At 49.4% G+C, this 15,064-nt stretch overlaps 1 protein-coding gene and 1 long non-coding RNA gene across 3 annotated transcripts in view; both read left to right on the forward strand.

Annotated features, from left to right (window-relative positions):
- Positions 1–5,459, forward strand: part of LOC125517984 (monothiol glutaredoxin-S10-like) — a 31,570-nt gene extending 26,111 nt beyond the window's left edge. For both annotated transcript variants that reach the window (XR_007287868.1, XM_048682949.1), the window contains one exon: positions 5,113–5,459. Coding sequence is in view for 1 of the 2 variants with exons in the window: in XM_048682949.1 (XP_048538906.1) it covers positions 5,113–5,207 (95 nt within the window). In the remaining variant the exon portion in view is untranslated. The remainder of the gene's footprint in view (positions 1–5,112) is intronic.
- A 1,393-nt stretch (positions 5,460–6,852) lies between these two features.
- LOC125519920 lies at positions 6,853–13,350 on the forward strand. The gene is made up of 2 exons (XR_007288377.1): positions 6,853–8,970; positions 12,916–13,350. It is a non-coding gene; the product is annotated as an uncharacterized LOC125519920 (long non-coding RNA).
- The last annotated feature ends 1,714 nt before the right edge of the window (positions 13,351–15,064 follow it).

Below are 15,064 nucleotides of genomic sequence, written 5' to 3' on the forward strand. Positions count from 1 at the left end.
ACTAGTCTGTCGGCTGCTCGACTAGACCAAGTAGTCTACACGAGATTTGTAGTCGACACTCAAGTTGCGACTCGTAGACTAGTCCCTCGACTCGTAATCAGTGCTGCTGGGATCATATGGGTACAGTCCTTATTGAGGGAATTGGGCATATCTCAAGCTCAGCCACCTATCCTTTCGTGTGGCAACATCGGTGCAACATACTTGTCATCTAATCCAGTATTTTATGCCTGAATGAAACATATTGAAGTTGATTTTCACTTTGTGAGGGAACGCGTTCCACAAAAGCTACTTCACATCAAGTTCATCTTCTCTAAAGATCAACTTGCTGACATCTTCACAAAGCCTCTACCACAGCCACAGTTTGTAGGTTGTAGGCGCAATCTTAACTTGCTCTGTACCTCAGGCCACAGTTAAGATTGAGGGAGGGTGTTAGACTGTATAAAATGCATAGCCTCTGTACAAGTCTTGTAGTCTGTATTGTACACTTCCGTGTACCCCTTATATATATATATATATATATATATATATGAGATAGCCACACCCGTTAAGGGTGTTGAACAGTTTCCCAAACCCTAAGTTTAACAGCTTACACCCCCTGGAATCTTAGAATGAAATCCTATCCTTGATTCACGGGCAGCCAAACGAGTAGATATTGGATTTCGCAAATGAAATCCATCGATTGCAACCCAAATGATGGGTACCAAACAGGCTGTGAAAGGAAATGTACAACATTCTCTACCTTGTGCATTTCCGAAAAGGCTTTCGCCCCGCTTTATATATAAAGCAAAGATCATCAACAAACCCGGTACAAACGCACGCCAACACAACACACACACCCAAGGCAGGATACAAAGATGCTGAGCGCAGCAACACCACCCCTAGCACTACAAGAGTAACCGGAGATCTTAGCCGTGAACACGCCACCGCCAAGAGGTGAAGCCGCATACGGCGAACCGAGGGCTCCAAGGCGGCGCCTTCAGGAAGGGAACGACATCGGAGCGCCGCCACCGCCCGACATGAGGGTCAGGGTTTCCCCTGGAGCAACCTGACGGGCAATGAAGGCCGCGACGACGCCTTCAAGAAGGGAACGATGCGCCGCCGCCGGTCCGTCCGAAGATAGAGCAGGTTTTCACCCCGGTCAACAATCACCACCTCCGAACGCTACACCCCGGCAACCATGCCTGCCACACGGCCATGATCACTAGGGAGCACCAAGCCACGGGCTCTGCCCATGAGCACCGCGCTACCACCTCCAGGGCCGCCGCCCTGGCATCCAAGGCCTTGACACCACCTCACCCGAGACCGGCCGCTACTCCAACCAAAGAGACGAATGGAAAGGTCCCGTCTTTCGCACCCCTGGGCGACCCCCAGCACCGAGACCTAAGAGGCCGGCCGAAACGGGCCTCCATCTCCTTGTCCTGCTGCCCCGGGCGTGAGACGGGCTCAGTCCTGCAGCCGGGCACGAGACGAGGTCGGTCCTGCTGCCGGGCGCGAGACGAGCTCGGTCCTGCTGCCGGGCGTGAGACGAGATCAGTCCCGCAGCACCGGGCGCGAGACGGGTGATGGACCGCAGCTGGGAGAGGGCCAGCCCTTCGACGAAGGTAGCGTCCGAACGACGAGGAGAGGAATCGAAGGCCAAAACAGGCCACTTCCCGACGAGCCGACGTCGGAGATGTCCGGCCGCCGCCGTGAAACGACCCAAACCACCGCCATTGCCACCACCACGCCGTGGCAGCCCACATCCATGCAGTGACCCGACCGGCCGCTGCCAGCACCCCGAGCCGCCCGTCGGCGAGCAGGGCCAGATCCGGCCGAATCTGACCATGCCGCAACTGTTGGAAGACTACCGTTGCTGGCTCAACTAGAGGACCGAGTCCTACGTAGTTCATGCACCGGATGTGCCCTCCTTTTCTGTTACACGATGTGCATGACCCTTGACCTCCTGTATAGCTGGGTTGTTACCAGCCTCTGTACCTGTATATTAACCCCTTCGTGGGCATCAATGAGAATCACCAGTGTATTCATTCTCCATCTTGGTAATCAGAGCTCTCTTTCCTGTCCCTGTCTCTCATGGACACTGGCGGCGGCTTCGGCGGCCTTTCGAGCGGCGACCTGACGGGACCACCCCTCCCGCTCCCGCTCCTGTGCGCCCCCACCGCTGCGCCCACTCCCGCTGGCCCACCACTCACCCCCACCACTCCGGCCACCAATCCCGGACCCCACCACTCGGCGACCAGCTCGCCTACTCCCACACTCGCGCCATGCAGCCAATCGCCTGCGCGCTCGCCATGCAGCCAATCCGCGACGTCCTCGCCATGCACGTCGCCCCGCGCTCTCCCCCCGCCTCTGGCTGCCTCACCACCAACCTCCCCGCCTCCCCACCCTCTCCCTCCACGCGCGGTGCCCGTTCTACCACCCAAAAACATCCACCCAATGCGCACACGAGCCAAAGCCAGATTCCTCCAACCAAAATCTCTCTTCACCCTCACAGCCGCCACCGATAGCATCTCTCCTCTCCCTTCCTCCTACAAACACGCCCTCAAAGACCCAAACTGGTACCACGCGATGCTTGAGGAGTACACTGCTTTGTTACAAAACGAGACTTGGTCGTTGGTTTCTCCCCCTGCAGGTGTCAACGTGGTGACGGGGAAATGGATCTTTCGCCACAAGCTGAACCCCGACGACTCCCTCGCTCGGTACAAGGCACGGTGGGTCTTGCGCGGCTTCACTCAACAACACGGCGTCGACTTCGCGGAGACCTTCAGCCCTGTCGTCAAGCCGGCGACCATCCGCGTTGTCCTCAGCCTCGCCGTCTCCGCGGGCTGGGCCATCCATCAACTGGATGTGAAGAACGCTTTTCTTCACGGCCACCTTGACACCGTCGTCTACAGCCAGCAGCCATCCGGTTTCGTCGACACTGCGCACCCGTCTCACGTGTGCCGCCTGCATCGCTCACTCTACGGGCTCAAGCAGGCCCCCCGAGCATGGTTTCAGCGCTTCACCACCTACCTCGCGTGTCTCGGCTTCGTTGCATCCAAGAGTGACACTTCCCTCTTCATTCTTCACCGCGACGGCGCCACCGCTTATCTCCTATTATACGTCGATGACATTATCCTCACTGCCAGCTCCGCCTCCTTGCTCCACCACGTCATCTCACAACTCCACAACGAGTTTTCCACGACTGACCTAGGCGAGCTCCATCATTTCCTGGGGATCAATGTCACACGTAGCCGCGGCTTGTTCCTCTCGCAACACCAATACGCTCTCGAGATCCTTGAACGCGCCCACATGAGCAATTGCAAGCCCATCGCCACCCCCATCGACACTCGCGCAAAACTCTCCGCCACCGATGGTGCTCCTGTCTCTGACCCGTCCCTCTACCACAGTTTGGCCGGCGCTCTCCAATATCTCACTCTCACCCGACCCGATATCACTTACGCCGTCCAACAGGTTTGCCTCTTCATGCATGATCCCTGGGAGCCGCACTTCACCGTCCTCAAGCGCATCTTGCGTTACATCCGTGGCACACCGCAGCTCGGCCTTCACCTCCGGCGCTCCTCCGACCACCGCCTCGTCGCATACTCTGACGCCGACTGGGCGGGTTGTCCTGACACCCGCAAGTCCACGTCGGGCTACTGCATCTTCATCGGCGACAACCTCGTCTCTTGGTCCTCCAAGCGGCAACAGATCGTCTCCCGGTCCAGCGCGGATGCGGAATACAGGGCGGTGGCCAATGCCGTGGCCGAGGCGTGCTGGCTGCATCAACTTCTGCACGAGCTGCGGCGTCCTCCGGATCGAGCGACGACCGTCTACTGCGACAACGTGAGCGCCATGTACCTCTCCACCAACCCCGTGCAGCATCAGCGCACGAAGCACATCGAGATCGACCTTCATTTCGTGCGTGAGCGGGTTGCTTTCGGCGATGTACGCGTCCTTCACGTCCCATCCGCGTCGCAGTTCGCTGATATCTTCACGAAGGGGCTGCCCTTGACCGTCTTCCTCAACTTCCGGTCCAGCCTCAACGTGCTCGACGACCCCGTTGTGGCTGCGGGGGGCTATTGGAAGACTACCGTTGCTGGCTCAACTAGAGGACCGAGTCCTACGTAGTTCATGCACCGGATGTGCCCTCCTTTTCTGTTACACGATGTGCATGACCTCCTGTATAGCTGGGTTGTTACCAGCCTCTGTACCTGTATATTAACCCCTTCGTGGGCATCAATGAGAATCACCAGTGTATTCATTCTCCATCTGCAACAAGCACCCAAAAGCCTGGATGATCGAAGTCAATTACATGGTAGCCTATGTAAATGCTTTACCGAAGGTGTAGCTGCCCATAAGCAAAGCAAAAACAAAGCAGTTGGGAAGGGGGGGGGGGGGGGGGGGGGTTGGTGGTGGTTTTGAAGGTGAAGAGTAGACGAACAAGAGAGCAGATGTGGAACTAGCCTATACTAAATTCTTTATGTGGTCTGCTATGTCTTTGAAACGGTCCAGCACTTACTGTAAAAGATCCTTGCGTTCCGGGAGCCTCAGAGATACCGCACAGGCAGCAAGAACGACTTGCCATAGCCGATTACGAGCTTCGCCGAGCAACACGGACATCGCAAAGTCAGGAAGGCTGTTTGAGTTGGTGATGATGTCAAGGATTTCTGGTCGACCCCAAACTGTGTCGGCATGCTTGCAGCATAGCAAGATATGGCTGATGGTTTTGGCAGCTGGGCATAAGTCAAAGCCGTTGTGCGGGGTGAGTTCAGTCCATTGCTTCTTGGCCATGTTGTCTTTGGTATGGAGCCGTCCACGGAAGGCAAGCCAAAGAAAAACTCGGTGCATGTGTGACGCAGGTGGACACTGTGGCTGGAGTGATGCACGGTGGGGAGATCGTGAAGGACAGTAGTGGGTGCCGCAGCCGGAGTGGCTGGCGGTGGGTGACTCGTGCTCTAGTGCTCTCACGCTCTCCCGTATTCTTTGACTCTCCCCGCAGTGCCTCTCCCTTGCTTGTTTTCAACACGATTGAAAATTCATTGATTGGAGCAAGCAATGTATTTTGCTTGAAATTTCAGTGTTAAAGAAAATAAATCCTTTGGTGCTCACATTGGCTTTGTCCTTGTTTTGTAGATACAGTGAAACTTTATCGCAAAGGGGAGCTAGCAACAATGCTGACGGAACTGGACATCAAAGTGAATCATCATGACAAGATTGAGCATGACTAGATTTCTGAAGTACCGGAGCAGTTTGGGTTTATTGGTTTGAGACGTTACTAGCAAATTAATTTTTTGTCGCGTATATCTGTTGCTGAAACTGTGAAGGAAGAAAACCCTCTGAATTCGACAAAAAATCCGAGTTGGTGTAGTGTTATCGTGAATCTGAGTTCCTATACTGTCGAAGTGTCAATGCATATTCTGATTTGATTTCTACACTGAAATGCAATAACATGACCGTGTGAAAAGCAGCACTTCCATGGATGATTGGGTGATGGCATGTCTGCATGCAGTTATTCACTGATTTGTTTGACTCCGGGTTTCTATCTATCCTATGGTATGCAATGCAGGGCTGGGCAGGCGGGCAGCCATCAAGTAAGAAAAGGGGAATCTTGGAATCTTCTCTCTCTATATATACTATGTTACTATTCATCACTCAAGGTGCAGAATAAGTTATCATCACCTAGGGTGCAAAATAAGTTATTCTTCACCCGAGGTAATTTTATGATTGTTTCATAAATAAATTATGTTTGAAATAAAAATAGTTACATTCATCTTGATTCACTACATAAAATTTGGCATAAGAAAGCAAAAATATACGTCATAAGATTAGAAAAATGCATTTATGTATATTTAGATTATGTTTTTACATTTGTAATAATTTTATGTAACATAAAATATTTTTTACGATGACTATATATTTTCTTATGATCTATTTTTACGTATAAAATAAGATAAAATTTACGGAATGTAAAATTACCGTGCATTGCTATTAAAATAGAGAGGGGTGAAGAATAACTATTTCTCACTCAGGATGACGAATAGTCAATCCCACTCCTTTTGTAAACAAATAGTACTATAAGGCGTTTTAGATCACTTAAGGAGAGAAACCTGACAATTACATACTCTTATCGGAGGGATGGCGTGCGACGTAGGCGGCGGACTTCGAGGCCACGTGGCGGATCTCACTGGACGACGTCGTGATCTGGCTCGACAAAGATGCGCTACGCCTCGTGCTACTCGATGACCGCGGGGTTACGGTGGGTTACGGTAGACGCACGATATCTTCGGCAAGGTGAGCTGATCGATCTTGGGGACCTCATCTTGTTTCCGTGCCATTTTGCTAGGGTTTGAGAGAGGATCCCAACAGATGATGGGCGTCAATGATGGAAACACGTCGGAGCTCCGAGCGGCAGCGTCCTCGTCAACAGGGGCGGTTGCGGTACATGTGGCGCACGGGAGCACGTCTGCCATGTGTGGCGCACGTCGGCCCCCGCCACCTCTGACAGGTGGGCCTGGGATTCTCGGGCGTGGACCAGTCCGCCATGGGGCTGATGCTTGACACGTGGAGGCGGGCGGATCGGACCGCCATGAGCCGTACGTCTCTAGGGTTTTGCTAGGAGCTGCAGGTATTAAACAGGCTGCGGGACGCCTCCTCCCCTCATTTTGGATCTTGACGAAAGCCTCTCACATTTCTGGGGTCCCGTTGGGCACCAGATCTAGGGTTCCTTAAAATTTTTTGTAGTAGGAGGGAAAAATTCATGGCGACGCTAGATCTTTTTCTCAAGTAGGCTGGTTCTTCCTTCTATACCCACCCCCCCCCCCCCCCCCCCCCCCCCCCCCCCCCCCCCCCCCCCCCCCCCCCCCCCCCCCCCCCCCCCCCCCCCCCCCCGCTGATACGATTCATGAGAGTAAAGAGTAACAAGATGAGAGAAGAGGGGTTCGGATCTGGACGGCATGGTCGGGGCGCGAGCCGATTCGATCGAGGTCGCGGGCGTGGCTTTGACACCAACATGTGGAAGTGCAAGATGGAGGCGGGGAACTCCTCGACGACGAGCGCCTCCAGATCCGGTGACGCTGGTGCTGGAAAGTGGGATGAGGTGGCTGGGGGGAAGCAAGTCGCCCCTTAGCACCAGGAGCAATGGGGGGCAGACGATGGGAGCACCATCGAGCGGGTGACGCTGGTGCTGGAAAGTGGGATGAGGCGGCTGGGGGGAAGCAAGTCGCCCCTTAGCACCAGGAGCAATGGGGGGCAGACGATGGGAGCACCATCGAGCGGGTGACGCTGGTGCTGGAAAGTGGGATGAGGCGGCTGGGGGGAAGCAAGTCGCCCCTTAGCACCAGGAGCAATGGGGGGCAGACGATGGGAGCACCATCGAGCGGGTGACGCTGGTGCTGGAAAGTGGGATGAGGCGGCTGGGGGGAAGCAAGTCGCCCCTTAGCACCAGGAGCAATGGGGGGCAGACGATGGGAGCACCATCGAGCGGGTGACGCTGGTGCTGGAAAGTGGGATGAGGCGGCTGGGGGGAAGCAAGTCGCCCCTTAGCACCAGGAGCAATGGGGGGCAGACGATGGGAGCACCATCGAGCGGGCACAGCCGTAGCAAACCCCACACCTTCTAGGAAGCGTGATCCTCCCATGCACCCTGGTAACATCAATCTTCCTCCCGAGCTCTACCAGATCCAACTGCTAGATGTCCACTAGTGTTCTGTGAGAGATGCAAGAAACGAGGACATCTTTTTGTGATATGTGTTGAATTTTTACCATGGGAATACACTCCTGTTATGTGTGCTTTCCAAGAGAAAGGGCAGGGGTTCTTCTATATTCCTGATCACAGTGTGGACACACAGACTAGGGAGAGAAATCACAATGTGATAGTCACCATCATAGAGGGCTGTGCTCCCACTAAAGACATCGTGTATGTGGGGCAGGGTGTCGTTGCTCTGCTAGATTCTTCGTTGCTCATAAGTTTGTGATGAGAATGCCCAATCCCAGGGAGGTTGAGCGGGCTTTGTTTGTTGAACATGTTAAGCTTAAGAAATGTGGGGTGTCTGTCCAATTTTCTCCTTGGTCTGAAGACGTTGATTTGGAAGGCCTTCTGGAAATAGTCTGGGTTAGAATTGGGAGGATCCCTTCAAACAAAAGATGTGATAAAACTGTGGCGTATGTGGGAGGTTTGGTGGGGATAACTTTAGAGGTAGATATGTCCACCATAAACCGTGCTTCATTAGTTTGGGCTAGAATTGGGTGTTGTTCTGTTGACCAGCTGCCTGCCACGGCTGAAGGTGTATTAGGGGGACGCTTTTACAAGTTTACTTATGAAGTGGAGGAGGTTCTTGTGACAAATCCTGTTGAGAACAATGGTGTGACTGTCGCAAACACGGAGGGGGGAGGGGGGGGGGCTGCTAAACATGATTAGACTCCTAAGCGTAAAAGAGTTGATCAGGAAGGGGGGGTCAAGCTGAATCCTCTGATGCCGCGAGGGGCGACAATGATGTCCCTGGTGGCAAGACATGTCGTCTGTCACCACAAGAGAAAGAGAAAGAGATGCCAGTATCCTCTGAAAGTGAGGTTGACTCGTCGCTCCTAATCGAATCCATGGCTGAATATCCTGAGGTGGAAATACAGAATGCCTTGGACTGAATCGTGACGACCCCTGGTTCGATGGGTGCTCTTACGGCACCTGTTGTGATACCCAAGGAGGTGCAGGTAAAAAAGAATCCTGTTGTACGTCGTCGTTCCTTGTCTTATGCTACTGCTGTAGTTTCTAACTATGAGCGGGTTGTGGAGGTGGAGGGCGACGTGGATCTGGGCTTGAAGACCTCCCATGATTATATGGTACATCTACCCTCACCTAATTACAGTGATGAGATTATTCTTACTCCTCCACTTGCACTCGAGGCGGTGATCAGATTCAGCAAGCGTAATGTTCAAGAATTCTAGGAGAACATTGATATCAAGGCCATGCATCGCGCACAACAGAAAGATCTAGAAGGTACTTCTCATGTACCCTGTAAGAATTCCTTTGCTGCCCTAAGTAATAATGAGCTATTAAATAGGGCCAATGGGATGGGGGTTATCATTCCTGATGATGATTTTACAAGTGTTGATGTGCTTAGAGAGCTGGAGAGGGTTAGAGAGAACCTTGACAAGAAGAAGAGAGCTAGGGATAATATCCAGGACCTTACTGATGATATTCTTGTGACCAATGGGTTGGGTAAAAAGACTCATGTTAACCTGACTTGGCTGGATCAGGAAGAGGTGCTGTATGAGGATATTTCCTCCAGGAAAAATAAAAAAAACAAAAAGAAATCTGTGGTGAAGCTGCCTAGGCCTATGACTAGGAGCCAGAAAAAATAGCCACAACAGAAAAACTGAGTTGTAGCCCTACATTACCTCGTGGTAGGGCTACTAGGTCCCAATTCCACAAGAAACGTTGGAACTGCAGGGGGCATGCAAGAAAGGAATGGCCACCTGCCTCTCGGACTTGATTAGTGACCATTCCCTGGATTTTATTAGGCTGGAAGAAACCATGAAAGACAAGTTTACTCCTAAATGTCTTAGAAAGATTGATCGTTTCTCTACATTTAGTTGGGAATGGATCCCATCTGTGGGGAAATCTGGGGGATCCTATGTGGTGTAAAGCAAGATTCTCTGGATATTGTTTGCTGTTGTAAAGGTAAATATGTCTTTCAACTAATCTGAATGACAAGAAGAGGAAAGTTAGTTGGGGGCTATTGGTAGTTTATGGGTCGGCCCACGAGGAATATAAAGAAGACTTTCTAGTAGATCTTGCTGCTATGTGCAGCAATATGAGCGTGCCTTATATAGTGGGTGGGGACTTTAATATCATTAGGCATGGTGGTGATAAGAATAAAAAGATGTACAACTCTAGGTCTTCTGACCTCTTTACTTTCATTATTATTGCCGTGGGTTTACGGGAGATTCAGACGAGTGGGGGGAAATATCTGGACAAACAACCAGGCACACCCCACTCTGGAGAAGTTAGACCGCGTACTTATGTCTGAAAGCTGGGAGGATTTGTTTCCCATGGTCTCTGTGAGGAAATTGGTTTGTGAGATTTCATATCACAACCCTTTGTTGCTTTCCTCTGTTCAGGAGGGACGCGAGGCCCCTAAACCTCGCGAGTTTCGCTTTAATCTTGCTTGGATTAAAGACGAAATGTTTCTGCCCACTGATGGGCAAGGAAAGTGCAGCCGGTAGACCCGATTGATATTCTTGACATAAAATTAAAAAGGTTTAAAACTTACTTTAAAGGCTAGGGCTCCAACAAATTTGGCCATGATAAAAAAAGAAAAGAAGAGCTCAGAGTGGAATTGTCTTTGTTGGAAGAACCGGAGGAAAATGGTCCCTTGTCCCATGAGCTTTATGGTATCAAAATGGATGTGTGCCATGAATGAGATTTTGGTGAATGAGGAGATTTTTTGGTTACAAAAATTGCATGCATGCTGGTTATTGAAAGGTGACGTGAACACTGATTACTATCATAAGATAATGAACGGTAGGAAGAGGAAAACACTATTCATTTGTTGAAATTTGGTGAAGTGGAGATTGAGGGTACAGAGAACTTGATAGCGCATGCAACTGAATTTTATAAAGACCTTTCCAGTCCCGCCCTTGGTAACATGTTCCATTTGGACCCTGACACGTGGTCTGACAGTGAAAAACTAAACAAGACTGATAATCTTGACCTATGTCGGGAGTTCACAAAAAGAGAGGTGAGAGAAGCTTTATTTGCTATGGCGTCGAATAGGGGCCCATCCTGATAATATCCCAACTGAATTCTATCAGGCATGCTGGGACGTTGTCAAGGAGGACGTTATATCTCTTTTTAGACACTTTCACAAAGGGACTCTAGATGTGCAGCATCTCAATTATGGGGCGATAATGCTATTACCTAAAACTTCTGGCGTTGATAAAATTCAGCAGTTTAGACCCATATGCCTTTTGAGATGTCCATACAAGCTTATCACGAATGTTCTAGACCGCTGCGTAGAGTGGTATGCATGTAAGATGATTAGTTCTACCCAGAATGCGTTTGTGAAGGGGAGACATATCATGGATGGGATACTCTCTCTTCATGAACTTTTGAACTATACCCATGCTAAGAAAAGGGTTGGTGTACTGTTGAAGCTAGACTTCGGAAAAGCATATAATAAAGTGATTTGGGACTTCTTGTTGGAATGCCATAAACTTAGAGGCTTTAGTGACACCTGGTGTGGGTGGACCAAACAGATTCTGTATAATGGTACGGTTAGTATCAAACTAAATAACTGTGTTGGACCTTACTTTCAAAGTGCAAAAGGGGTTCGTCAAGGCAACCCACATTCTCCTTTTTTGTTTAATCTAGCTGCTGATTGCCTAGCTAAGATGATTACTAATGCGCAAAAAAACCTGTTAGTAGGGCTAGCTCTTGATCTCATTCCTAACGGAGTGGCGGTTCTACACTATGCAGATGATACGATCATCTACTTAGAGCATAATGTGGATAAAGCAATCAACCTGAAGTTGTTGCTGTACATATTTGAGATGATGTCTGGGTTGAAGGTGAATTTTCAGAAAGTGAAATCCTCACAGTGGGAGGGGATGATAACACCATGAGAGAATATGCCGAGTTGTTTAACTATGATGCAAGAAGTTTTCCTATTAAATATCTTGGTATGCCTGTTAGCTATACCAATCTCAGGAATTCTGACTGGGAGTTTATTGTGACTAAATATCTTAAACATTTTGGGGCCTGGATTGGGAATGCTGCTTCGTTGGGGGGTAGTCTTGCGCTGATGGATTCGGTAGTTATTCAAATCTCCTCGTATCATATGTCTATGTGGCTTATGAATAAATCATTTATTGAGAGGCTGGACAAACACAGACATAGATTATTTTGGCGGGGGTGCAATAAGAAGAAAAGATACCTCTAGTAAAATGGAATAGGATCTGCAGATCCAGGGAGAAAGGCGACCTGGGGGTTAAAGATCTTAGGAAGCAGAATATAAGCCTGATGGTCAAGTGGTGGTGGAAACTTGGGACCCAACAGGGGTTGTGGCAAGATATTGTGCGGGCACAATATCTTAAAAACAAAACTGCAGCATCTGTGATGCCCAGATTCTCTGCCCCCCTGTTGGAAAGCTCTTTTGAAAGTAAAGGCACTATATATGGCTGGTAGGAGGATTAAAATTGAATCTGGAAATATGGCAGAGTCTGGAAAGATTCGATCAATGGTTTGTTCCCATTTCAGGAACAATACCTTGTCCTTTTCGACATGTGCAATAACCAAGACTGGACAATTGATAAGTTTGAGTCTCTGAATGTTAACTCCTCCTTTAGAAGAAGGCTCACTCCTGAGCTAATGTGGCAATGGAAAAAAAATGAGGAGAACCTTTTCTGGGATCAAGTTGCATGGGGGCTGACCAGGTGTTTTGGGGGCTGAACAACAATGCCAGATATTCCACCAAGTCCATGTATAAATGGCTTGAAAGCCCCCTCAGCGGGTGCCATTATAGATGGATTTGGAAAGCGAAAATTCCCCTCAAAATCAAAATCTTTATGCGGTAGCTGGCTCAAGATGTTGTTCTTACTAGACAAGTCATGAAAAGAAAGCGCTGGCTAGGAAACCCCTGTTGTTCGTTTTGCAATGAGCTTGAATCTTCACAACACTTGTTCTTTACTTGTCCTGTCGCTAGGGTTGTATGGCCATGTGTGGGGGTGGTTCTGGGCAGGGACAATTGTCCTAATAACCAGTGGCAGTACTTTGCTTGGTGTTACTCCTTCCTCCCTGTTGGAGTGAAGTTGTATATGACAGGTCTTGCTGCGGCATGCTGGGCCATCTGGTTGGCTCGTAATCGGGCTACTTTTGAAAAGAAATAAATAAAAAATCCCGTTTGAATTTGTCTTGTCTATGTGCCTGTTTCTTATATATTAGGCAAGTTTACAACGATGGGATGATGCCGAGGAGCTACGCATGGGAGCTGAGTTGATCAGGTCGAGTACAATGCAGCTGATGAAGATATGCAATGTGGTGAGATGTCCGATCGCAGGCGAATAAATATGGTGCTCCTACTTCGTCTCTGCCTAGTGGTGAATGGTGTTCCGTTGTGCGTCCTGTTGGCGTTGATTTTGGTGTGTGCCCATGTTGGTTTCTTGGGGTGTAATGGAATGTATCCTTAGTAGACTTTATGTTGGTGCTGTCTAGGTTTTCGCCCCATGGCATTCGTCTCGAGGTCAGGCGAATGCAGTAGGTTTCCTAGCAGTGCTCGAACTCACTCTACCTCTTTTCCCTCCCTAAATGTTTTTGGAACTGTTGTATTTCCGTTCATTTGCAATGAAAAGGGGTTCATCCCGGTTCGAAAAAAGATTACTTAAGGAGAACATAAGGTTTCATCTTTCACTTGGTTTTATTTCCCTCATCCTTTCGTCCAACCTTCCACGGTTCCACCCTCCACCGATGCTTTCAGTTTTTACTCCTTTCTGGTTTTCATCAAAGTAATCTGATGAGGAACAATAAATGAGGAAAATGAAAATATAATCATATGTCAAATATGTTTGGCTACTTTTAGATACTTCTATTGTGGTCTAGTATTTCTTTTTCTTTTCTTTACCCTACTTGCTGTTTCTAGAGTTCACTAGTTATAAGTAGCTGTGAGTAGAATGGTGAATCTTAAATAATGTTTTCTAGAGTGTTCCGGCTATAAGTAGAAGTATGTGAAGACTTCCCAAAGCACTATAAGTAGAGGTCCTCACATCTACTTTGTACCTAGACTATGTACACTCACTACCTACAATAGAACTTGTTCGTATCTAAGATCTTGGACAAGCTTGTGCTCTAGGAGTTTTGGATTGAACTCTTGCTGCCATATCAGCCCTATCTCCGTCTCTAGAGCGATATCTAGCACCGCACGTTGAAGTAGTTCCTTCAACTCTAGTGTTGTACACTTTGTAGCAGCAAGGTGGAGTTGCTCCTCCACAACCTCCACTACCATAGGATGCTGCTAACGCGACACTACGATCAGAGACCCTTCGAGAAACTGTGTGCAATGCAATGATCGCAAACGGTGGTGTAGGAAAACCGTCAGAAATGTATAAAACGTTTGCGATGATGGATGCATCAAACACGGTTCAGGTTTTAGTTGCGTGTGCGATGAAGGGCATACGGTTCAGTTCAATTAACTGTTTGCGATGAGGAGGAACAAAAGAAACGGGCAACCAGATGAAGGTGTGTGCGATGTACAACATACGGTTCACTCGGATGAACTGTTTGTGATTAGGCAACACAAAAGAAACGGACAACCCGATCAAGGTGTGTGGGATGTACAGCATACGGTTTACTCGGATGAACTGTTTGTGATTAGGCAAGAGAACAGAAACGGTTCAATATAACAAGATGTGTGCGATACGCGAAAAACAAGTCTGTAATCAGAAATGTGTGCGAAGACCGATAATAATGCAGACGATTGCTTCTAATAAGACGTATGTGATATGCTCTGTCTACACAACATCTATTAGCCATTGTGGGATGAGCGGTCATCCGGATACGTGGCATACAATTGATCCATCCGACCTATTTGTGATGGAATAGGCCGTGTGTGTTGTGGGCAAACCCTTGCTAGTATTCAACCATTTGGGATTGATGAATTCATCACCGACGGGATCCCTAGTGTGGTTCGTGTTCATCTAATCATAATCTACTTCTTGTGCTAGCTCGATGCTAAGTTTCCATTAATTGATGACATTTTATAAACACGCCACCGTTTTCCGCCATTTCCTCACCTATTTCCTGCCATCCTGCTATATTGCGCATAGGGGGCGCGCGACGCACGGAGGCGACAAGCGCAGCCTGTAGCACATCCACCTTTTCCAAGCATGCCAACCCACCAAAGCGTTGCCTCTGCCATCAACCTCGTCGAAGAAGAAAACGAGCAGGCACCACGGCCCGTCGAGGCCGAGGCGCTCCCCAGCAACGTGATGGACGACGCTGTGATGTGTGTCACCGCCGGGGTTGAGCAGTCCTTTGGCGCATGGCGCTTGAGCGCCTCAGATCAAGATAGACATATCAGCGCCGACAGGCCGCAGCT

The sequence above is a fragment of the Triticum urartu genome, chromosome 7 (assembly GCF_003073215.2).
Source record: "Triticum urartu cultivar G1812 chromosome 7, Tu2.1, whole genome shotgun sequence".
Lineage (NCBI taxonomy): Eukaryota > Viridiplantae > Streptophyta > Magnoliopsida > Poales > Poaceae > Triticum > Triticum urartu.